This window comes from Panicum hallii, chromosome 8 (genome assembly GCF_002211085.1).
Source record: "Panicum hallii strain FIL2 chromosome 8, PHallii_v3.1, whole genome shotgun sequence".
NCBI classification, from domain to species: domain Eukaryota; kingdom Viridiplantae; phylum Streptophyta; class Magnoliopsida; order Poales; family Poaceae; genus Panicum; species Panicum hallii.
In genome coordinates this window covers 40,292,630-40,315,349 of record NC_038049.1, presented here as the reverse complement: position 1 = coordinate 40,315,349, position 22,720 = coordinate 40,292,630, and the positions used below count along the sequence as shown (strand labels likewise).

Below are 22,720 nucleotides of genomic sequence, written 5' to 3'. Positions count from 1 at the left end.
CACGAGATTTTTCGCCACAACGCCTAGAGCCACCATATTCGGCCACTCGCACTCGCGCCAGGGAGGATATAATATCCTCTACCACTGTACACACGTTGTTGAGTCCCTCTGTGACCTCCTCCACCTTTTCCGAGCCATCACCCTCACCTCTTCACCCATATTACGAGGTTATATTTAGATCTAAACTCCAGAACTCACCAATGGCAGTCCGTGAACCCCCTTTGAATCCTAATACATGTCAATAACCTTCGAGATAAGTCTTTCATCCCTCCTCTCTTCTCTCCCTATGCACTTAATTCGAAATCGGAGCTCAAATTTGACCCTTCTGATGGAACTCCAGTAGCGTGCGGGCACCATATAGATTCACGTTAGTGTTATATCAGTTTATGAAAGCTCGATGGAGGGGTATGGACCTTTATGATACAAATTACAAATTTATGGATCTAGGAATAAACTTTCAGAGTTTGTGGACCTAAATGACACAAATTACAAATTTATAAATCTAGAAATGTAATTTCGAAGTTGATGGACCTAAATGACACATTTCTTACGAGCTGATGGACCTCTAGTATATTTAAATATATAAAAAATAAAAATAAAAATATGTATCTAGACATAGCATATATCTAAATATACAGTAAAAAAACTTAGTATTTAGGAAAGTCCAAATGGCCTATAATTTGTAACGAAGGGTCGAATAATAGAACACTCGACGCTCAAGTCGGACAAACAAAACAGTAGCTATATGTCCATTTTATCATTGAGCCTTTTAGCTGATGAATGAATGGGCGGCGCCTGATCTGGGTGCCGCTCTCCGCGGTCGGTGAGTTTGGTACGGTGCTACGAGAAGGTTTGGTTGTCCCCTTGACTGTCCTCGCTTTTGACGACGCTGCGACTGCAATGGTGTGGTCGTCGAATGAACGAACGAACCAACGGATGGATGGTTGTTCATACGCGGCATTGGTGGAGATGAAAGATAATGCGCTCGTGGAAGTTTTCCAAGAAAAATATATAAATTTCGAAACGCAAGAGGATTTCCGTGATCGATCTTATTATGCATGGACCTACTCCCTCTGGTGTCTGGTCAAATAACTGGGCGTTCTAACAAAAGCCTGATCGCATGTTGGAACTTAGAACTTTGACTGTCGGTGGTTTCCAACATGCAACCAAACATCAGGCGCTCATTTGTTCCGAAAAGTGCTCCATTTCAGATTTCAAATTATAGTTCATTTTAGTTTCGTTCTAAGTTAGACTTGTGTAACTTTCACCAAATTTATAGAAACATGCACCGACACCTACAACGATAAAACTAATCAGATTTACATAAAGTAATCTAGATTATCTCCAAATAATCTAATATGAAACTTTCTTTTAATAAAATTTAGATGAAAAAGAATCTAAACTATACACAAAGTAATCTAGATTATCTTCAAATAATCTAATATGAAAAATAAGACATCACAATGTATAGAAATGAGAAGATACATGAGCTCGGAGGAAGGGGTGGGCACGAATTCAAAATGACCAAAAAATTTCGACAATTCGGTCACCACCAACAAACTATATACTGAAAAACGGATGAGCTCGGATGGAGTAGGGCCAACATGAGCGGGCGATGCAGGCACAGGTGTCGGGTGGGGCGTAGTGAGCGGGTGGCGTTTGGATGGATGGGCCGGTGCAAGCGCACAGTGCGGGAGTAGGACCGGTATAGGGCGCCCTCTGTAGGGGCAAAAGGGCGAGGGTGGAGCTGCGCATGCGAGCTATTAGGGATGTAACGTAAATGAATCGGATACGGACGGATATCGCTGATATTGTATTTGTTTTCATATTTTCTATCGGATTCGGATTCAAACACGGATAGACTCGGATATATATGCGAATGTGGATTGCTTCGGTTACGAATACGAATAGATGTGTATCGAATACGGAGCTAACCGGATACGGTTAATATCAGATACGGATATTTTTTCGAATATCGAGTAAAGGCAACATTTACTGATATCACACGTGTTGTAACATTCGAACACCTTACGGGTCCAAATTTTAACTAGATTATGCTTAACAAAACAAATTGACAAACAGTTACATGACCTTTCTAACTTACTACGTAGATGAGAGAGATTCGATTACATGACACTCTTAACTTGCAATATAGCTTAGATTGGAGATGGTCAATTCACGATATTATAACTTCGATGATACTTCACAAGCACTCCAATCAATTCATCCAAATAGGTGGAAGAGTGCAGAATCGACCATATTACATTACATTTTCTTATTTTTACGAGCCTCGAGTAATCAGTCGAAACGCACCCACACCCCATCCATGAAGTCATAGAATTCGACTTCAATTTTTGGATGGCACATGCTACGGACCTTCTCAAACACAACCTTGGTTTGTGAAGGAGCAGAGAACATTGTATGGCTGAAGACCAACTTTTTGAGGATTGGTGCATTGCATCTGCATAGTTGCTCCACAAATTCCAACAATTCTTTTTGAGAACTTCTGTAGGACGTGATTTCCACCTCTTCAAGTGAACTGAGATCAATGCCATCAATCCTGCGACTCTCCTCCAGGCGACAAGGGCAGCATGACCGGCAACCAAAATACTGAAAATAAGAATTTAGCGATGATAAAACTAGTGGAGAATTTGTGAAAAACTCAGAAGTCTGCCAGTTCTAGTAAAATGAACGTAAACAGCTACCCAATGCAAGTATCCAACAAAGTTTCCTTTGTTCTGATATGATCTTTACCTTTACCTTGGTTTTTCAATACACTAAACAAATATATTCGTAATTTTAGAGAACGTGCCTGGGCACATATTTCATCATTAAAGGGAAACAAATATATTCATAACTTTGAGAATGGAGTGCCTCAAGAAAAAAACAGTTTCGAAAACACTCCGTTCTCAAACAAGTAAAAGGTCACAGCAGTGAACGATAATTATTATTAGGATTGCAACAAAAGGTAGAGTGCGTAGAAATTACCGATGAGTAGCCAGAAAAATCAAACAATTGTACGGAGACCTTCTTTGTACTGCTACAACTCCTCAGGAGATGCAACATGACCGGTGCCAAACCATGACAATTCCTCGGTAATAATGTAATGTTCAAGGTCTGACACTTGGGCAGCTTGCTTGTTTCATTCGAGAAGCTTTTGTATGCCTCTATTCCCTGTCATGATCGAGCAGAAACAAAGTAATTAATCACTGGATTATTATCAGAAAATTAAAAAGAAACAATTTCTTTTGAGGAAATTCTAATGACATCGACGCACCAGTGTAATGGAGACTCCCAGTCTTAACTGATCAACTTCAACTCCGTCGAATTTCCGCATCAGCAACCCCGCCGCAGAAGTTTCACCGATGTCTAGTAGCTGGAGGCGGCGGCGGCCGGCGTCTTCAAGCCGGTGGCGGTGAGGGTCGTAGGTGGCATGGCACGACCAAACCAACCCTGCAAGCTTGGGGGCAGAGACGCGGGCCTCGCCAATGTCTTCGCCTATACATAGGTATTCCAGCCCTGGGGTGACGACCTCCAGCCGCGGTGCTCCCGCCACGAAGCTCAGCGAGCGCAGCGAGTCGGAGCGGATGGAGACGCCGTGGTCGTCGACCAGAACGAGGCAGAGCCTCAGGTTCCTCAGGCTCGGGCACCGCGTGCACACGAGGGCGGTGAGCTCGCCGCCGTCCATGCGGGCGAAGAGTATCGTCAGGGAGGTCAGCGCCGCGAAGGAGCCGGCCGGCGGGAGCCAGAGCCGCCAGTCTAGTCTAAGGCGGAGCGCAATCGTTCTCGCTCGTTCGCACGCGGGGAGCTCGAGCGCCGCCCAATGGACGCCCTCCGGCTCGTGCGGCGGCATCGTCGGCGGAGGCATGAAGAGGACGAGCTCGCCCGCCACACTCCCGGCGGCGAAGCGCAGCCACCGCGCGACACGTCCGGCCGGGACGCCGTCGAGGGCGTCACCGGCGGCGGTGGGCAGGACGATGACGAGGCCCTCCAGGGTCGTGTCGGCGGCGTAGGCGGCGAGGGCGCCGTCGACGGCGCGCGCGACGCCGCCTACGCCGCGCGCGAACGAGGCCGGTGCCAGCGGGGGCGCGTCGCGGCTGCCGCTGCTGAAGACGAGCTCGGGCAGGTGGGCCCAGACGCGGCGCCAGCGGCGGGAGAGCGCGCAGGTGCGCGCCGCGGCGCGGGCGGAGCCGAGGCGGAGGAGGATGCTGTGCAGCAGCTCGTCAGGGAGGCCGCTGATGTGGTCCTCGCCGGAGCGCCGGCGGCGGCGGCGGCGGCGGCGGCGGCGGGGATGGTCTTGATCCATGAGCGGCAATCCGAGGGGTCGAATGGATCGTGGAGCGCTTGGATTTGGGAAGGGTTTTGGGCGGATCGCTCTAGCCCCTGGTGGGTGGGGCTTCGTGCTTTGTTGGGCCTCGTTCAGTAGGAATAATAATCTTAAGCCTAGCTTAAGGCGTTGCTAGGCTAGTTGGCCCAGATGTGGCGCCACACCGCCCGGCGAGCACGCTAGCTGGTGCGCGCGGCGGCATTTTTTTAAGTAAATTAGTTCCTTGGTCTAAAATATAAAAAAAGTTGAGCTTAGTTTCTTAGCCCTTTTATTTTTATTTTACTTGAATTTGGTTATTTAGTCTCAAAACGAATTTCGTTTGGGTTCTTGACTCTTCCATTAGTTTGATAAGGTAACGGTGTTAAAAGCAACGCAAAATGACTCTTTTATCCCTAGCGCTATTCACAGCCAACCCACTCAACTCTCCCCCACTCTCACTTACAAGCGGACCCCACACATCAGTATCTTTCTCTCCCTCTCACTGCGTCCACGGAAGGGAGGACGGGAGCCTTCGGTGGTTGACGGCGGGGCCTTCAGGGGGCGGAGCTTGCCCGCGGCGGCTAGCGCGCGCTGTGGCGCTCACACCCGGCGGACCGCCGGCGGTGGCTCATGCGTGGTGGCGGTCGCAGGTAAGGTTAAAATAGGGAAAAAAAATACCCATCCAGCTGGGATTTAGGAACGACATCCTCACCTCGGCGGCGCTCGTCCGCTTCTACCTGGACCCGATCGCCCGCCTCAACCCGCTGCTCTGCGTCGTCATTGAGATCAACCCGAACGCCTCTCGCAGGCAGCGCGCACTGATGCCGAGCGCTCGGCCTCGGGGGGCCGCTGCACTAGCGGGCTGCATGGCGTCCCCATCATCCTCGGCAAGGCCAACCCCTCCAAGTGGTCGAACTTCCGCCAGGTCGATCCCGGTTGGAGTGCCCGCGGCGGCCAGACATAGCGTTCCTGCAATAAGGAGCTGCCCGCCGCCGTGCCGCATTCCCGCAACGGAGGAGGAAGATGGGGAGGAAGTGGAGAAGAAGAATCTGACAGGTGAACGGATATTTTGGTCTTTTTACGCGTGTCCTATGTGCTAGTTAACGGCAGCTGTAGACGGAATGGACCGAAGGATCAGAAACCTAACGAAATTCGTTTTGAAGCTGGATAACCAAGTTCAAGTAAAAAGGGGTAAAAGAAAACTAAGCTCAACTTTTTTTAAACCAAGGAACCAATTTTTCTTTTCCATGGAGATGAGGACTAATATTGCCGGGGGGAAAAAAGAGAAAAAAAATCTGGAAGGAAAATCAGTTTACCAAGCTTAACGCATGATTTCATTTCCCAGGCAAACCTTGATGGTAATTTAGTACTAATTTACATGCATGCAGCTAGGAAATTTAAAAGCTGCTTCTACGTATATACACGCCATCGATCCAAGTCAGCAATAGTTCTCCGGCGACGGCACGGCGGCCCTGCAGCACGGGCAGGCGCCGTGCGCGGCGAGCCACGGCAGCACGCAGCCGGCGTGGTACGAGTGGGAGCACGGCAGCGTCGTCGTCGCCGCCTCCGCCGCCTCGCCCCGCCCCCGCACCCCCTCGAGGCAGACCGCGCAGAGCACGGGCGACGACGGCGCGCTCGCGGTCCCCTCCCCGCCGCGCGCGTCGCGGCAAGCGTCCGCCGCCTTCTTCATGTCCACGGCGGCTGATGATGAGCCCGGTCCAGGCTGGCTGCGGGCCTCCTCCTGCGTCGGCGCCTGCTCGGCGCCCGCCGCCACTGTCTCACGCCGGCGCCGGGATCCCAGCGCCGGCGGCCCTCCGTCCCGCGGGACTCGCCGCCGTCCCTGCCTCCTGGAAGCATGCGGCAGTGGCGCGCGTGGCAGCCCGGTGTGCTCGCGGCCGGGCATGCCGACGGGCGCCGGCTCATCCAGCCAGCGGTGGCGGTGGTCGTCGCACCCCAGGTCAAGCTCCAGCGCCGCCGCGGTGTCGCTACCACGGCAGTGCATGCGGCGGCGCCGCGCGAGGCAGGTGACGGCAGCCAGCATCGGCATCGGTTTGGCGTGGGGGAGAGGAGGCTGGATTTGGCCTAGTGCGGGCTCAACTAGGTGGTGATGTTAGTGGCATTAAGCAAGCATGCTCACGAGCTGCACCGATGTCTATCCGTTCGTCATGGAAAGACACAAAAGCCAAGTGACTTTTTTTTTTTGAAACTGGATAACTCTAGGTTCCATTAGAACTTTTGCATTGTTCATATCAAATGCACACGGATCTGATGCAAACCCATTAAGCAGAGGTACTAGGAGTTAGGTCTGGCCTATTTCTTAGTGTCCATATCAAAATTAGCATTATGTTTATGAAACCTAGCAGTATGCTTTCGAATATTATGATAACATTCTTGCAATGACACAAGGGATCCGTCATGTTTTTAATCAAAATATTTAGAGAGAGATTTCACTAGAGCGACGTCCAAAAGACGAGTTTTGGTGGTCCGCTCCAATCCAACGAACGGGAGTTACCAAGAGCATATGCTGAGCAGCTCCTAGATCGACGTCCCTGTTTTTCAAGAAAACCATTGGACCAAGCAAGGTATGAAAACTGCTGCTAGTTCAGGCAAAACCACTGCAGCACATTCAGAGCATCCATCGCCTCTACCATGGAGATTCTCGTCGCAAGTTCTACAGGATCATAGCAGGCCGGACCTCTTCTTTCTTCTTCGTGTTCCCCTTTTCACGGTTTGTTCTGTCCTGGATGCAAGTTTCCTATCCGACGACAACACGTTTCGTATTTGCCCGTACACGTCATCATAATCACCTGAACGAACAAATTCCAAATAAAAAAAGAATTCATCGCCAAGTTCAAAGTTCGGCAAATAGGAAATTTCGTTCAATTCCTACCACTAACGAAACCTCAAATTTCAAATGTAGCAACTAATTTCTTTCACTATTCCTCATGCGTTTCTCCTAGCTGACGTGTCAAAAATCATTATTTCCAGAAATTCGAACACGTGTCACAGCTCCTGTAACTGGCATGGAACTGAACAGAAACAAAGCGTCGGGATCCAGAAGCTCCTCTGCCAACGCTGCATCTACAACTACAAGTTTCTCTACGTTTGCAAACTTTCAGTTGCAGCCTAAACAAACCAACCCAAAAAAAAAAACTGAAAGGGCTCCTGCCAGTTGCAGACTTGCAGTAGAGCTACAGGCGCTGCAGCCTCGAGCAGGGGCGGGCTGCCACGTCACCGGAGGAACAGAACAGGTCCACGTCAGCAGCAGCGGCTGCCACGCACGCTACGCCTACGAGAGGGCGTCGGCGGCGGGCACGAGCGCCCGGCAGCATGGGCAGTCCGGGTGGATGGCGAGCAGGGGAGGACGCACTCGGAGTGGTACTTGTGCGAGCAGGGCAGCCGCGTCACCCGCTGCCGCCGCTCCCGGACCTCGTCCAGGCACACCGCGCACACGTCCACCATCGACAGCGTCCTCGCCAGCTCGGCGCGCCGCCGGCCGCCCGTCGTCGGCGCCGGCGAGGTCGGGGCCGGCGGCGGCGCCCGGAGCTCGGCCTGCTGCTCCTGCTGCTGGTGGTGGTCTCGCCGGCCCCGTCGACCGCCGGAGGTCGCTCGTCCCTCCCGCTCTCCCATCAGCCGGCTCCACCTGCGTTGTTACAACGACAACAGAAAACCGTCAGATCATCATCAGGCAGTGATTACTGAAGTATCTCGTGGTTTGGTCATCCTGGTATTTCTGTTGCCCAAGATCACGCATCGTGCCAGAAGTGCTTCAAGAAAACAGAGCACCCTGACAACTGAATGCTCGAACCACATGATCACGCATCACATGGCAGGTACTAGCTCTGATTGAACCTTTTGGGGGTTACTGAACTTTTAAGCCACATGCTTACACATGCAGGATTCGGTCCTGAGCCACGCAGCGGCGAATGGCGATCGCAATGATTCAGGCACTAGATGACTCCAGGGTCTAGAACCCTCTAGAACGGAAGTCGTTAGGTATAGTACTAAAAATCCTGTGATGCAGCAGCGACCACAGACCCGGGAGAGGGGACACACGCCCCTTTCCCGTGCTGGGTGCTGTTTCGCCTACCTTCTGCTAGTGATGATCTGATCACACGGTTCAGACGGCAACGGAGATGGAACTCATAAACCGGCTTGGCTTGATGCTGTTGCAATCAAACGAGATCTATGCTTCCAGCGACGACATCGATCTTCACTACCCCATTTTTTTTCTAACTAAAAGAATCCAGCGAAACCGCGTGCGACGTCGCTTTCAGCAGGCACCATGGTTGCATCCGAGAAGCTTGCTACGAGCTGGATGTTTTCTTGTGCGAATGAAGCAGAGAATTGGCGATCTTTTCTGCTCTGTCCGATCGCTTGGTTTTGGCGCAGCACGTATCTCCCCGACGAACGGGAGAGTGAGAAGACAGGGTAGAGGGAGGGAGGGAGGGAAGGAGAGAGAGGGGAAGGCAAAGGCGACCGACCTGGACGGCGACGTCGCCGGCGGCAGCGCGGCGCCGCGCAGCTTCTCCTCGAGCCGGACGCGCGCCGCCAGCGCGGGCCCCGCCACGGCCGCGGGCCCCGCGCGGTGGGCGTCCGCGTGGAGGAGGTGGTGGTGGTGGTGGTGGTGGTGCTCCCCCGCGGCCGCAGACGACGACGCGGCGTCGCCGCGGTAGCGCACGCGCCGCCGCCGCGCGAGCTCCACGCCCGGAAGCATCCTTCCGTCCCTAGCTCCTCCTCCGCCTCTTACTTCCCGGCGGTCGGGCGCGGTGGGACCGGGGGGTCTCCTCGGCGCTGGCTCAGTGGCTACTCCTCCCTCCCTCCTGCCGGCTGCTGCTGCTTCTCTCAATCGGCGGGAGCTGGGTGGTTGGATGGGTGGTGGCCGTGGCGTGGTAGTAACCGCGAAACTTCCTGGTGATGATCTTGGTTCGTTTATATATAGTGGCGGTGACACGCGGCAGGAGGGAGGAGGAAATGGTGGTGGTGGTGCGGTGGGAGGAAGACGACGACGTGGAGTGGTGGACCGCGGGCGCGGGAGGAAACTGCGAGGAAGACGTGGCCCATATGCTACCGTGGCGAATTTACCGGACTACCCTCCGAAGGTCTAAGCCAGACCTGCCTGCCTGACAGTGACCGCGGAAATGAATATGAGTACCTGTAGCAACGTTTGGCCTTACCTTGCCGGCTACTCCCCTGGTTTCAAAAAAATATAAATTATTTTAACAAATTTAAGTACATAATTTTTAATATATATAGACATATATCTAGATGTAATGTTTATCAATATATATAGCAGAAATTATATATATCTAGATTTACCAAAATAATATATAATTTAGAATGAAGAAAGTACTGAATGTTTGAAATGAAGGGGGAGTCAAAGAGTGGAGAAACACGACGCAAAATCTCATCACCAATCTTAGTGATTTGGTGCTATGTAAAGTACGTAACCAGGAATGACATATGTACTTGTGATAAGTATCAGTACGCGTCGTATGTGTAGCCATGAAGATACTATAGCGAAGCTTATACGCATCCTTTATCTAAAAGTTTTAATTTAGCTCTTCTTATAACCGAAAAAATTTAACTTTAGCACAAGAGATAGCTAGCCTTGGACGCGCGTGGATCCATCCTCCCTACTCGCTAGCTCTAATGCATGAGAGTATTTCGAGTGAACTACTCCCACCTTAGATTGCAACCCTGTATATTTAGATGTAAATTATAAATATTTGAATCATTGAATCGACTACTCAATAAATTAATTTAGTAAACTAGAACAATATTTCCACACAATTAATTTGAAAGGAGAAAATGAGAAATCAGCATAATATTATATTATTGTAATTAATTTGCTGATTTACTTCCTAAAAAAATTAGCTGATTTATAAAATATCCACCTGTACCCTACCGTATCGGATACGGCGAGCAGCAATCCGCCAATCTGCAACCCGACACCCCGCATCCGTATCCCCAAGCGGGGCAAAAGGGTCCAATCGCGAAGCTTCCGCGGGCCCCGCGCGAAGCTGCGCGCGGTTTGTCCCGTCGTCGCCGAGCCCCCACCACCAAAACGCCACCGCCGAGCGAGCGCCGGCGATGCAAAACCGTAGCAACGCAAAACCGGCCGCCGCGGAGGAGCGGAGGATTATCCCGAGCCCCCGACGACGACGTTGACTGCATCCCCCGACAGTGATAGTCTGATGGATAGTGTGCGCCAGGAGCCAAGACACCCGGCTCCACAATCGAAGCCGGCCAGTCTTTTTGGCACGGCACTTTTCCTTTTTAAGACCTCGTGCACGGCTGCAATTGTTTCACCACCCATAGCTGTAATTTTCGTTCATGGTGCTTTTTTTTTATGAAATCATGGTGTGTGTATTTGGAAGTATTTTCATTCAAATCAAGGTGGTTTATTTTAATCTCGAGAAAAAAACCACTCTCGTGCTCTAGGGGTGGTATCGTATCGTACCAACACCGTCCGATGATGTCAATATCACTGTCTCACGTGATTGATATTGATATGATTTGGTGCTGGACCCCTTTAGGTGAAGGTCTCCATAACGGTGTTCCTCTCTATATCTTATCGTATTTATTGAATATATTATCTAGGATTCATTTATAATGAAGCATGCCGCAGTGTTTGTAATACTTGGTGATGGTTTATGGTTTGTTCTCGAGAAAATATTACGTTTAGGAGCGAACCTACCTACGTGGACATGGCTCGTGAGCAATAGCACAAGCCCCTTACTTAAGTGTTTTTTTTTGAGCCGCTCAAGAATGTCCAATACTAACCTTTCTAGCAAAAAGAAGTCCAATATCAACCTCTCGAACAAAGTTTGAATTGTATAGCATGGGAGAAGGCCTCCAGCAGAGAGGGCCCGTGAAAGGAAAGCGCCCATCATTTTACATGGGCCATGACGGCCAAGTTATTTGTTGAGTGTACTACCAAAAGAAATACGACCAAAAGTCTCGGTAGATAGGCCGAGGAAGGAAAGTAGCTTCTTTGTGAGTTACCCATTGCATGAATTTATTCTCTCTTGTAATTACCAAAACACATGCAGAAAAAATTGTAATTCCTGGACGCCCATTGAAAAGTGAGGTTCCAATGACTTTAGTAGGATAAAAGAACATCCTCACTGCAAAATGAAGAACATCATCTAGTGCTTAATCCAAATACGACACACATACGAAAGAACCTTGCAAAATCTTAAATATTCTAAATGGAAGACTGCTATGTCCGTCATATATGAAAATTTTATTTCTCACAAAAGTAATGGTATCCATGCCACATGCTTACACCTACTTTGAATCTATTTCAAATTCATAAATCGGTTTTCTAGACATTTGATCAGCTTCCAAACTAAACATGCATGAGCGATGGTTTTGTCATCGTAAAATAAATTCGGTAAAAAATACATCAACCAGGCTGAAGGTAATATTCTAAATCTCACTACGCTAACCTTAAGGCTAAAGAGGTTATAATATGGCAAATAAGGATTATTTTATTCTAAGTTTTCTAACTAATGTTTTGCTTATAGCAAATGAGTTGGCACTTTGTTATTTACATGCTATTCGGTTGCGGCTGCATCGGAGCTGCTGCTACAAGCGCAAGCTGCACCGCAGTTGCAACCGACGAAATAGCTCAAGAGGACAAGCCACATTTCATCATGATAACTGGCGAAATAGCTCAAGTGAATCAACTATCAAACTTTTTAACTTTTTTGCCTTAAACTTTTTTAAGACAGTAACATTAAGTGGTAGCATAACTCGATATTTCTAGCTCCTCTCTGGCTAAAACAACGTCCGAATGTCGCATATATATCTACCAAACATATCAAGACAATTTTAGAGGCAACACGTTTCGTCACGACCCATTTCTCTTTGCTAGGGTCCATTTTATCTGATTTAAGTTTCAAAAATGCTGCTGATGATGATTCGGTTACTTTTTTCTTTGTCATAATCCAACGAAAATTCAAACACAATTCTCATGCGTAGCCACGTACCCATATAGCGGGCGCAAGAAAATCGTATAATTTGATACACGTAGTACGGTTCGGAAGCCCCTGGAGGGGTCCTGGAGTGGATCGCGCGATCTATCGTGTCCCTTTTCGGCTCTTGTCCAGCCCTTCCGTCGCAATCCATCCGCCGCCGTCTCTAATATTCCTTCCGTAAAACCACGTATAAACCCCCAACGGCGGCGGCGACGCGACACCTGTCTCTCTCTCTCTCTGCTCTCTCTCTCTCTAGCCGTTGCGCCGCTCTGCTTCGGGCCTGCGGCGAGCGAGCGGGGCGATGGACGCCGCGGCGGGCGGCGGGGAGTGCCACGCGGCGCAGGTGGTGGGCGTGAGCGGGGAGATGGACGCCGCCGCGATGGAGCGGTTCGCCGCCGCCGCGGGGCTCCCCGGGCGGGGCCTCTCCTACGCCGTCGTCTCCATCCTCGGGCCCCAGGGCAGCGGTACGTTTCGCCAGCCTCCTCCCCTCCCCACCCCTTCCATTCCCTGTTCCCTCCCACGGTCCCACCTTCTCACCATCCTCGTCGACGGGGCTGGCCGTGCGCGGCTGCCTCGCTCGTTCGTGCTCGTGCTCGTGCGGGGCGCAGAGCAGCAGACGCGGGGACGCGGCCGCTGCGTTTCCCGGGATGGAATTTCCGTACGTTCGGTTTCGGTTATTTCCGGTGATCGCCGGGGTGAGGAATCGAGGGTGTTGGGAGCGATCGCGGCGATTTTGATTTCGATTTCGGTTACTTCGTGAAGCCCTCTAGCACTGTTTTCGCCGATCATGCCATTTCAGCAAGCCTGGTTTTGTTTCATTCAAGCAGTTAAATTCAAAACCTCTAGTTGACGGCTGCTCTGTTCCTCGGCCAGGGAAAAGCACCTTGCTCAACCATCTCTTCGGGACGAACTTCAGGGAAATGGATGCCTTGAGAGGAAGGTAAGCACCGCGCGCGGGGCACTACGCTGTGCCAAAACTGTTCGACTTCATCAGCTGCTTTTTGGTTCGTTGCAGTGTGTGTGTGTAATTCTAGATGGGTCATGGGTGCTGCTCATTTTGCTGGTTGATTGATGTTTGATGACAGGCACCAGACCACCAAGGGGATTTGGATCGCCAAGGCCGTTGGGATCGAGCCCTTCACCGTTGTCCTGGATCTGGAGGGGACGGACGGGAGGGAAAGAGGGCAGGTGAAAGTTTATCTGCAGAAATGCCCCCGAGCAGAGTTTTTTTCCCCGTTCCCGTTGTATCCTTTTTTTGTTTCCATGTGCAATTGGAGCAACTGTTCGTAGCGTTACTCTATAGCATGTTGACAAGTTATTGTGTTCCTTGTACCTTAACTGCTGACGGATCTCCAAATTTTATGTCGCTGCTTTCCTGTGTACTATCGCATTTAACCTGTCATGAAGAGAATGGCCGCGTTTAGTAGTTAGTAGTACTTGGCTTGATTCACATGCGGCATTAGTGCCCTTGTTAACTTTGCTGTAAGGATAGTCGGGACAGTAATACCATGTTGTGAGTAATGTCTCCGAAAAGATGCCATGATAGTGATTAATGCATTTGGTTGCTTGGAGCTATATATGTCCCTTTCCACGTTGGTTAGTAGCTTGCCATGCTGTGGTGCCTGGATACAATCGACTCATTTGAGCATCTCTTGTTTTGAGTGTAATTAGATTAATTTCATTTGACTTAATCATAACTGTTCTCAGTGCCGAGTTAAGATTTGCGTGCATTTCATCAACTTAAAATGTACACAGTCATTTGCTTTTCATAAATTTGACATTCTTTTGCTGAAGTGATGTTCTAGTGTTTTCAGTTTACCACTCATGACGCCCTAGTTACTGTTGTATGATTGTATTCATAATTTATTTATCACTATCTACTGTTCTATGTGTTATTCTTTCAGGATGATACTGCTTTCGAGAAGCAGAGTGCTCTGTTTGCCCTTGCAGTTTCAGACATTGTTATGATAAATTTGTGAGTCACTATTTCACATATTTCTGCTTTATTGAAATTTGAAAGTTTGGTGAGTACAGAGATGTTTAATTATTATATGATCTGCAGGTGGTGTCATGACATAGGACGAGAACATGCTGCAAACAGGCCTCTTTTGAGAACAGTATTTCAGGTGATGGATCTCTTCCAATGAGACACTGTATTTCATTTCTCCTTTGTTCAGTAATCTTATTATTATTTATCTCTTTAAGGTTTTGATGCGTTTATTCAGCCCTCGCAAGACGACACTGCTACTAGTTATCCGCGATAAAACAAAGGTACGTAAAGTTCCAGAGATTGAGATCCACTTTCTTTCTCTATTTCTGTTGTCTGAAATTTTTAGTTGGTTTGGCTTTCGTGTGCTCTGTTTTTCCTGTCTTTGCAGACTCCGCTAGAGTATCTAACACAAGCTCTCAAGGACGATATTCAGAAGGTGCCAGAGTTTTGTTATCTGCTCACTTGCTTTCCTCTTTGTCATATCGCAATTCTCATTTATTCTTATCTTTCTCTACCAGATATGGGACTCTGTTCGGAAACCAGAAGCCTACAAGGAAGCAGCGCTTAATGAATTCTTCAATGTCAGTGCATCAGTTTTCTGAAACTGAGGTTTTCATGCATCAACTGACTTATATTTTCTGCAATATAAAGGTGGAGGTTACTGCTCTGTCAAGTTATGAAGAGAAAGAAGAACTATTTAAGGAACAGGTACACTGAACGTTCAAGTACTCCGTTTTCTCTCTTTAATGTACTATAATTTCCTTCTCTTCTCTAATGGTTGTAATTGCATTTGTTATGGAACTTTCGTCTTCAATGGAAGTTATGAGCTCTGAATTTATGCATACCTTATTCCAATTTTAATGGTACAGAACACCTTCTATTGTACTATGTCATTTTTTATTCCTTGATCAGGTTGGACAACTCAGGCAGAGATTTTATCATTCAATTGCACCAGGCGGTCTTGCAGCTGATAGACGAGGTGTGGTACCTGCTTCAGGTTTCTGTCTCAGTGCACTGCAGATTTGGAAAGTAATACGTGAAAATAAGGACCTTAACCTTCCTGCTCACAAGGTTACTGTGCCATTCTTTGCCATCAATTCTACCAAACTAAAACAGTTATAATTGCACGTGTGGACATTCATCACTTTCTTTTTGAATATGTGTATTTAAAGTGTAACTCTTTGTACATTTCCTAGGTCATGGTTGCTACTGTTCGATGTGAAGAGATTGCAAATGAAAAGCTCACTTGCTTTTTGTCCGATAAGGTGAGATTGTTCTTATGTTGTAGTTCTGTATTATTTGTTTAATTGGCTGAATACGGATTGATTATTCCGCTTTGCAGGGTTGGTTGGAGCTAGAAGCAGCTGCAAAATCTGGTCCGGTGCCAAGCTTTGGGACGAGGCTTGGAGCTATTCTCGATTCTTATCTATCAGAGTGGGTGATCTGACTAATTATTATTGTTTTGTTTCTTTTAGAAAGTTAAGATAAACACAGGTGTCTGCCATGATTCAGTGTGTTCAACAACCTGAATTTGCTAGCTTTGACTAACTACCTCAGTTCACTCTCTTGAGTTGTGAGACGTAATGCTAATGCATTTCCTTTCATGCTCATGTTCGTGGACTCTGTCTATGGAAATTAAGTTGGTATCTGACAATCAATCAATTTCCTATACTGTACTAGAATGAAGTGCTCTATCATCAACAATTTAATCTACAAACAGGAATGCAAGTTCTCAAACACTGGGAACAGAATGTTTCATATCTTAGGCGGCTGACCATATTTTAGTCAGGGATACCACAAAGCAAAATGTAGAGGTCTCGTGAGTTATTTTGATTGGTGCTTGCAAACCTATGTGACAAATTATAATACTGATTTTGTTGCAGGTATGACATGGAAACATTGTATTTTGATGAAGGTGTAAGAACTGCTAAGCGGAAACAATTAGAATCTTCAATGCTAGATGTGAGTAACTCATTTCCAAATGACCAACTGCACCACTGATCTGAGGAACTAGTTTATCCCAGCTGATGATATCTGCTTATCAGTAGGGCAATAGTTAAGCCCAAGGACTAATGTCCATGTTTGCTTAAGAATCAGTGCTTCATGATACTTTATCTCGTCAATTGTTATTTCCTAATGTTTGAGTATATGGTCCAACCACTGTCATCGTATTGCAAAGGTCTCAGTCCTTTTAATAGCAAGATTCTTATCATGGTGCTGATAAGTTCCTATGTATGCATAATTCTGGCTGATATATTGTTATAAATGGGATGTTTGTTACTTTTACTGAAGAATAACTTCTTAGAAAGTTACTGGACTGCTTCATTCTGCCCTTTAGCTGGCCTTTTTATCTCAAAGAGTATCATGAGAAGAATTGGTTTTTGCAGCACACATATCCTGCTCTCGAGACAGTGATAGAGCACCTGCATCTTGTGGCTCTCAACAAATTCAGAAGTGATCTGGAACAAACATTAAGGAGCAGAGAGGGATTTGCAGCGTCAGTTCATCAGTGTGTTCAGGCTTCAATGGCAGAGTTCGATGCTGGACTGAGAGGTATGTGAAGTACTGCCACTAGATATCTTGGGAAGAAAAGGTTCAGCCATTTACTCAACCTTTGTCAACTAACGTTTAGTCAAACCTCATATGCTGCTACAAAGTTAATCCTCAACAACTCATTGCACACGTCAGGCTTCAGTAAGATTTTGTTTGCTGAGCTTCTGGTGGACAATACCATTAGTGCAATCATAGGATCTTGAAGTCCTTTATCATCTTGTATGTGTTAATACTTGATGCAACGGATGATGCGTATGTAATGGTCCATTTGAACCCTGTAATCATCGCCTTTAATGGAGATAATTGTGTCATACTTACTATCATGTATCATTTTTTATTTGTCAATCTACAATTCAGTGATGTTGAGTACTAATTCTTTTTTGTGCAGATGCAGCAGTCAAACATGTGGAATGGGATGCTTCAAAAGTTAGGAACAAACTGCAAGAGCACATGCAAGCTCACGTAGAATCTATTAGGAACACAAAATTGGCTGAACTAAAAGCTAGTTATGAGGTCAATATCCTTGATTTCGCAAGTTCTAAACGTCATGATCATTTTGAAAACATTACATACTTATCTTTTGAACTTTTGCATTGCTTATTGCAGAAGAATCTGTCAGATGCACTTGCTGGGCCTGTACAATCCATACTGGAAACTGGGGAGAGAGACTCCTGGGCATGTATTAGGATACTGTATAGGCGTGAGACTGAAAATGCTGCCCTTGCATTCTCAGCTTCCCTTTCTGAGTTTGGCCTGGACCAGACAGTTTCCAGTAAGATGATCTCAGACTTAAGGGAACATGCAAGAAGTGTAGTGGAAATGAAAGCTAGAGAAGAAGCTGGAAATGTTCTGATGCGTATGAAAGAAAGGTATAATTTTCTTTTTTTGTTATTTGAAGTAAAATTCGAAGAAAGGATGCAGTGTCAGTTTTCAGGTCCTACTACCATTAGCGTTCATATATTTTCTCCTAATATCATTGAATCATTTGTAGGTTTTTCACTGTGTTGAGCCGCGATAGAAATTCAATGCCAAGGACATGGACGGGGGATGAAGATATACGTGCAATCACTAGAGAAGCACGCTTAGCAGTATTGACATTTGACATTTTTTTTCAGCTAAACAGTATCGCACCACTTGTAGTGTCTGACCTGATTTATATTGTTTATCCATAAGAACCATAATATGGATCTCATGTTTCACTGCAGGCTTTAAGACTTATGTCTGTAATGGCAGCTATAAGGTTGGATGATAAACCAGACAAAATAGACCGGGCTCTGATTACTGCTCTTTTAGACAGCGGACCCTTTTCCCAGAAGAGGAGCGTCGAGTTTACTTATGATCCACTTGCTTCAAGCACGTGGGAAGAGGTTTTACTGCCTACACTGCACTTGGGATGTTTATGGCTTATTAGGATGAGATCTACAGTGAGAGATAGTTTGGAATACTTTTCTAATTGTGCAGGTGCCACCAAAGGATACACTGATTACGCCAGTGCAGTGTAAATCCATCTGGAGGCAATTCAAAGCAGAGACAGAGTATGCTGTTGCACAAGCAATGTCTATGCAGGTATATTTTTTCAATGCCTTCTCAATGGGCCATCCTGTTTGGGGTCAGTGCTTACATAACTACGATCCATGTTCACAGTTTTGTTGGATAATCAACTTATGGAACTGATTTTCTTAGTTTCACAGACTTCTGAACACCAATCCCAGATTTCATCTGTACTTCTTTTTCCAAAATTAGTATACTTGTTTTGCTGGGTTGTTTATATCACGTGCATTTTGTTGAAATATGTTTACATTTTGCATTTTGCTGACCAAATTCTTCCAATCTGAATTCCTCCTGCCAGGAAACACATAGGCGTAGCAAGAACTGGTTGCCACCTGCGTGGACTATTCTGCTTCTGGCAATACTAGGTTACAATGAATTTGTGTTTCTTCTTAGGTAATCGTCTGCCAAAATAATTTGTTTATTTGTTTTCTATTTGTAGTTAAGACTACAGAAGTGCAGACACTTCCACAATGCAGATTTTATCATTGGCATGTGTATAACTAGTGTAATCATTTTCTTTTGCTGATGAACAGGAACCCGCTGTACCTTCTGGGCTTCTTTGTTGCCTTCGTGCTATCATATGCCATATGGCTGCAATATGACATCACTGCTTATTTTCGCCATGGCACTGTAAGAACATGTCCCAAAGCTACTAAATAGAGCAATGTTTCTGCTCCTAGAATTCCATTTCTTTTCTTCAAGCAACATTACGTTCTTGTGTTTCTGCCCGATGCATTTCAGTGCAACTGAATCTTACCACTGTAGTTTCACGCTGATCTCAAAATGAATGTCCTCCATCTGCAGCTATCTGCTCTTCTTACGATTTCATCAAGGCTGCTCCCCACAATCATGGACATCATGACTGCGATCGTCAACATGAGCCACAGCCACAAGAAGCATTCCCCAGGCCGGTCTAGCCGCCCCCCACAGGTCCATACTCACAGCTTCAGGAACCAGATGTGGCGACAGGCTCAAGTGCAGTACCACCAATCTCCTGACTCGCCATCCACATCTTCCTCCGTGGACTCGAACGGCGGTGACGAACATGAATCTTAATACCGTATGGAGTATCCATCCCTGTGGAAGAAGAAGCAGACCAGTATTTAGGTATCCTTCAGGGGTTTCTAGTTGACAAGTAAAAACTTTGTGTTGTGCTATCGGCTGTGGTGTATAAATGTCCTGTGAGATAAAATCATTAAGTTGTGTGCCTGGCAGAAAACTGAAGCATCATGATGAACTTCTGCAGGGTGATGAACTGATTGATGATAGTAGAGCACTAGTAGATTCTTGAGTAGCCCAACCAAAACATGCATGTACAGTACTGAACAAGAGAGATTGCACTAGAATATACATGACCAGTACTGGAAAGGTTCGAGTCTGTGTGCCTTTTCTAAATAGCTCGATGCGTGCCGTTTCCTGCAAATGTCTCAAGTTAGCCTGCTATAGGACTAGGGTGAGACTACTAGAACTGCTCTGTTACATTTTGTTGGGCTAAATCTATACATGCATTTAGCTCACAAATCTTGCGCCTGCAATCCGTTGAATTCCTTCTTGAACCTTGAGAGAGGTGACAATTTTTGGAAAGGCTAGCCAACCGTTTCATTTTTTTTGTTACAAGATACTTTTTTACATTTTAAGATATTTGGGAATGATACTCGTACGTAAATTATCTCGAAATGTTGTTTCATAAAAGTGTATGTACTATTTATACTTCATAGCAAAAACTACTAATCCAAATTGGTAGAGAGCATCACTTATCTATGACTTGCATGGTTTTGTGAATGTTTTTCACAAAAATTTAAAAAAGCGAACCATGAACTTTTTGAAAACGTTGTCACTTTATTTAACACCACACATCTCACTGACATAGCCTGTCAACTTAAGGCAAACAGTGTCACCATAGACAGCGGGTCCCTCCACATCACGTATTTACATCGTCGCATACAGTACACGTCAGCTCTCTCGTACGGAGAGCGATCGCCACGTATGCATCCACCGCTCTTTTATTCCTCTACGCCTCTACGTACGGAAGACGTATACACATACGCGTGCGTATACACAGGTGTGTATACGGACGAGGAGCGGCAGTACTTGGTCGACGGGTGGGGTCCGCATGCAGGCCAGCCACGTGTGCGGCCGGCGCGGCGACACGTGTCGTACGCACTTTATTTTATTCGCTGCGCGCCACGCCATGCACGTCACACCACCTGGAGGACGGCGCCGGCCACCGCCTCCCAGCCGCGGCCGCCGTGGCGGCGGCAGTCGCGAATGCACTGCTGCTTCTTGTCGTAGTCGCGGTGGTGCTGGCACTGCTGCCTGCAGCTGCGGTCGTCGTTGCCCTCCTCCTCGTCGGCGTCGGCGGCGGCGTCGCGGCGGCGGCTGCAGCCCTCCTCGCGCTCGCACCGGCGCACGCACCGCCGCTGCTTCTCCCGGTCGCCCTGGTGGTGCTGGCACCTCATCTCGCACCGGTCGCCGCAGCAGCCGTTGTCCTGCTCGTCGGCGCCGTCGCGGCCGTGGTGGCGGCGGCACTCGCGCATGCACTGCTGCCTCCTGTCGTAGTCGCGGTGGTGCTGGCACTGCTCCCTGCAGTGGTGGTTGTCCTCCTCGTCGGCGGCGCGCTCTTCGCCCTCCCCGCGGCCGCTACCGTGGTGGCGGCGGCAGTCGCGCATGCACTGCTGCTTCCTGTCGTAGTCGCGGTGGTGCTGGCACTGCTGCCTGCAGCTGCGGTCGTCGTTGTCCTCCTCCTCGTCGGCGGCGATGAAGGCGTCGCGGCGGCGGCAGCCTTCCTCGCGCTCGCACCGGCGCACGCACCGCCTCTGCTTCTCCCGGCCGCCGTGTTGCTGGCACCTCTCCTCGCAGCGGCTGCTGCAGTAGCTGTCCTGCTCGTCGGCGTCGCCGCGGCCCTCCTCCTGCCGCTCCTCGCGCTGGCACTGCTCCATGCACCGCAGTCTCGCCGGCCAGTCGCTTTGGCGCTGGCACTTCCTCTGGCACCGGTCCCCGCGGCTGCTGTTCTCGTCGGCGTCGCGGCTGCCGCCGTGGCCCTCCTCCTGCTCCCGGCGCTCGCACGCCTCGACGCACCGCCGCCTGCTGCCCTGGTCGCCATGGCGCTCGCACTGAGTCCTGCAGCTGCATGGGCACCGGTTGCCGTCCTCCCCCTCCTGCTCCCGGCGGCGCTCGCAGGCCTCGACGCAGCGCCGCCTGCTGCCCTGGTCCTGGTGGCGCTCGCACTGCGTCCGGCATGAGCACGGGCACCGGTTGCCGTCGTCCTCGGCGGCCCCCTGCTCCTGGCGCCGGCACTCCATCAGGCAGCGCTGCTTCTCCCGCCAGTCCCCGCCGTGGCGGCGCTCGCACCGCTCCCGGCACTCGCGCCCGCGCCCGCTCTCGTTCTCCTCTTCATCCTCCTCCACGCCGCGGCGGCGGCACCGGCTCACGCACTCGGGCACCCGCCACGGCTGGTCCTCGTAGCGGCTCACGCACTTGCGCCGGCACTCGCCCCTCCCGGAGCCGAGCGCGTCCTCGTCGTCGTCCTCCTGCTCGCCTTGGCGGTGCCGCTCCCGGCACTCGCGCTCGCACTCCTCCCGCCGCCGCGCGTCCTGCCCGTACTGCCACCGGCACCCCTTCCTGCACCACCGCAGGTCCTCCTTCGGGTCCCGGTCCGCCGCCACCTCCGCCGCAGCCACATCCTCCTCTGCGGCGGCCGTCGCCGCGGCGGCGAGCAGCACCCCGGCGAGGAGCAGCAGCCCCCACCACGCGCCCCCGCTACCCTTCCCCATGGCCGCCGCCGCCCTACTAGCTAGCTATTCTCGGAGAGGTCACTAGCTGCTGCTACTAGCGCGATCGAGGAGGGAGCGATGGAGGACGGTCGAGATGAGATGGGTGCCGGTTGCCATGGACGAGCAGCAGGTATTTATACGCGTCCGGGGGAAGTGGCCGGGGGTCGACGACGCCGCGCATGCATGCGTCCCGGCCGGCCGGGACGTGGCGAGGCGCACGGCGACGTGGCGCGGCGGCGGGGCGTGGGCGTGGCGCGGCGAGGCCACGTCGACCGCGCGCGGGAGTTCGGTGTGACTTGGCGGGTAGCACCGGGGCAGGGGTGGGTGACAGTGGAGCGTGTGATGAGTGAGCAAAGCAGAGCCAGAGCTCGCGTCGGCGTCGGCGGACGGCCGAGGTGGCGGGGCGGTGGCGCGCGGCGCGGGGCGTGCTCCACGTGACCTGGGGGTGGATGATAGTGGGGGAGGTGCTCGGGACTTGGAGCGTTCGCAGGTTGCCGGGCAGGGGAGTAGGTGGGAGGGCGTCGTGTCTCCATGGATGATCGGAGGAAGAAGCGGATGAGCA

General features: G+C 49.5%; 3 protein-coding genes and 1 pseudogene across 3 annotated transcripts; 1 reads left to right on the top strand and 3 right to left on the bottom strand.

Moving 5' to 3' along the window:
- Window positions 1-5,735: 5,735 nt before the first annotated feature.
- Window positions 5,736-6,353, bottom strand: LOC112903826 (probable E3 ubiquitin-protein ligase RHC1A). The gene has a single exon (XM_025973020.1). It carries the CDS (start codon window positions 6,351-6,353, stop codon window positions 5,745-5,747), a length of 609 nt encoding a protein of 202 aa, XP_025828805.1. The 3' UTR covers window positions 5,736-5,744.
- Window positions 6,354-7,223: 870 nt separating this feature from the next.
- Window positions 7,224-9,294, bottom strand: LOC112902721 (annotated as a pseudogene).
- Window positions 9,295-12,463: 3,169 nt separating this feature from the next.
- On the top strand, window positions 12,464-19,760 carry LOC112902657 (protein ROOT HAIR DEFECTIVE 3 homolog 2-like). Its single transcript, XM_025971805.1, has 22 exons — window positions 12,464-12,755; window positions 13,165-13,231; window positions 13,377-13,479; window positions 14,196-14,266; window positions 14,354-14,417; window positions 14,497-14,562; window positions 14,670-14,717; window positions 14,800-14,862; window positions 14,933-14,989; window positions 15,194-15,352; window positions 15,478-15,546; window positions 15,624-15,715; window positions 16,165-16,243; window positions 16,669-16,834; window positions 17,223-17,347; window positions 17,441-17,703; window positions 17,826-17,922; window positions 18,040-18,201; window positions 18,296-18,400; window positions 18,684-18,778; window positions 18,919-19,015; window positions 19,190-19,760. The coding sequence occupies exons 1-22, from the start codon at window positions 12,593-12,595 to the stop codon at window positions 19,439-19,441; spliced, it is 2,463 nt and encodes an 820-aa protein (XP_025827590.1). The 5' UTR covers window positions 12,464-12,592; the 3' UTR covers window positions 19,442-19,760.
- A 463-nt stretch (window positions 19,761-20,223) lies between these two features.
- Window positions 20,224-22,304, bottom strand: LOC112903824 (antimicrobial peptides-like). The gene has a single exon (XM_025973019.1). It carries the CDS (start codon window positions 22,156-22,158, stop codon window positions 20,584-20,586), a length of 1,575 nt encoding a protein of 524 aa, XP_025828804.1. The 5' UTR covers window positions 22,159-22,304; the 3' UTR covers window positions 20,224-20,583.
- Window positions 22,305-22,720: the final 416 nt, after the last annotated feature.

Bases quoted from the DNA above. Each gene is read 5' to 3' on its own strand.
- LOC112903826 (XM_025973020.1), bottom strand. From the start codon at position 6,353: ATGCCGATGCTGGCTGCCGTCACCTGCCTCGCGCGGCGCCGCCGCATG.
- LOC112902657 (XM_025971805.1), top strand. From the start codon at position 12,593: ATGGACGCCGCGGCGGGCGGCGGGGAGTGCCACGCGGCGCAGGTGGTG. The intron at 14,563-14,669 runs GTACGTAAAGTT...CTGTCTTTGCAG, and splicing joins TTATCCGCGATAAAACAAAG to ACTCCGCTAGAGTATCTAAC. The intron at 16,835-17,222 runs GTATGTGAAGTA...TTTTTTGTGCAG, and splicing joins GTTCGATGCTGGACTGAGAG to ATGCAGCAGTCAAACATGTG.
- LOC112903824 (XM_025973019.1), bottom strand. From the start codon at position 22,158: ATGGGGAAGGGTAGCGGGGGCGCGTGGTGGGGGCTGCTGCTCCTCGCC.